Genomic DNA, 892 nt, shown 5'->3' with positions numbered 1-892 from the left:
GAAGGAACTTTCCCCACAAAGATGCCACGTTCTGCTTTCCCACCTGACGCTGGACAGATGTAGAAAAGGGATTTCCAAGGAAAATGCAGGAGGAAAAAGGAGTCTGTTCTTACCAGTCCAAAAAAGCATGGACTTACCTTTCCAGTTGCTTGGCGAGTTTTTTTCTGGTTTTGACTTCCACCAGATACAGCTCTTTGTACTTGTCCACTTCTGCCTGGGTGAATTCCTTTTGAAACGGTCTTTCTGCTTGGTTACTTTTTGTCCTTCCCAGTGCACGTTCCAGATCTCTAATTCTGTCTTCTAACTGGTTTTTCAAGGAGTCCACATGACTGGTTCTGATTTTTTCTAATGTGTCCTGGTGGGCTGCCTGTGCCTGAAGGAGACAGTGCACCTTCAACCACCACAAGAAAAAGAGAGCTCTGCCCAGCACAAAATTGCACACACCCAGTTCCAAGGGCCCAGCCTTACTCAGAGAGGCGGCTGTGCCTCCTCACTCCCAGCAGCAACCAAGGCACAACCCAGGAGCTACCAGGGCAAACAATTGTTTTCATTGGCAAAGAAGCCCAGATTAGCACTCTGCTTCAAAGCTACTAATGAAGAGACACTGGATCTGTAGGACAGGGTATGTCCAAAAGGATTCTTCAAAGATAAGAAGAGCATCCTCCACCTCCACCCACTCCCTCCCATCCCTGGAATTTCAGTGACTCCTTTTCTGAGCACTTTCACCCCTTCCAAGGACAAAGCAGCACCTGTAGGTCTGGCCATGACAGCTGCAAGTTGCCAAACCCATTCAAGGATGAGCAGGGAGAAGCAGAGCAGCGCACAGAGATCCCCCCAAGCACTGCAAAGTGGGAATCTGCCTTGGGCAGCCTTTGGATTCAGGGACCTGCCG

The 892-nt window shown here is 49.4% G+C and overlaps 1 protein-coding gene across 1 annotated transcript in view; it reads right to left on the bottom strand.

Moving 5' to 3' along the window:
* The window catches only part of LOC113940755 (ankyrin repeat domain-containing protein 26-like), a 6,009-nt gene that overhangs the window by 1,385 nt on the left and 3,732 nt on the right, over positions 1-892 (bottom strand). The window contains exon 4 of the mRNA XM_027631900.1: positions 138-373. Coding sequence (XP_027487701.1) covers positions 138-373 — 236 coding nt within the window. The remainder of the gene's footprint in view (positions 1-137; positions 374-892) is intronic.

Source organism: Corapipo altera, unplaced genomic scaffold, assembly GCF_003945725.1.
Source record: "Corapipo altera isolate COAL_440 unplaced genomic scaffold, ASM394572v1 294, whole genome shotgun sequence".
Classification (NCBI taxonomy): domain Eukaryota; kingdom Metazoa; phylum Chordata; class Aves; order Passeriformes; family Pipridae; genus Corapipo; species Corapipo altera.
Note: the sequence above shows the minus strand (reverse complement) of the source record. Positions and strands in the feature narration are given on the sequence as shown.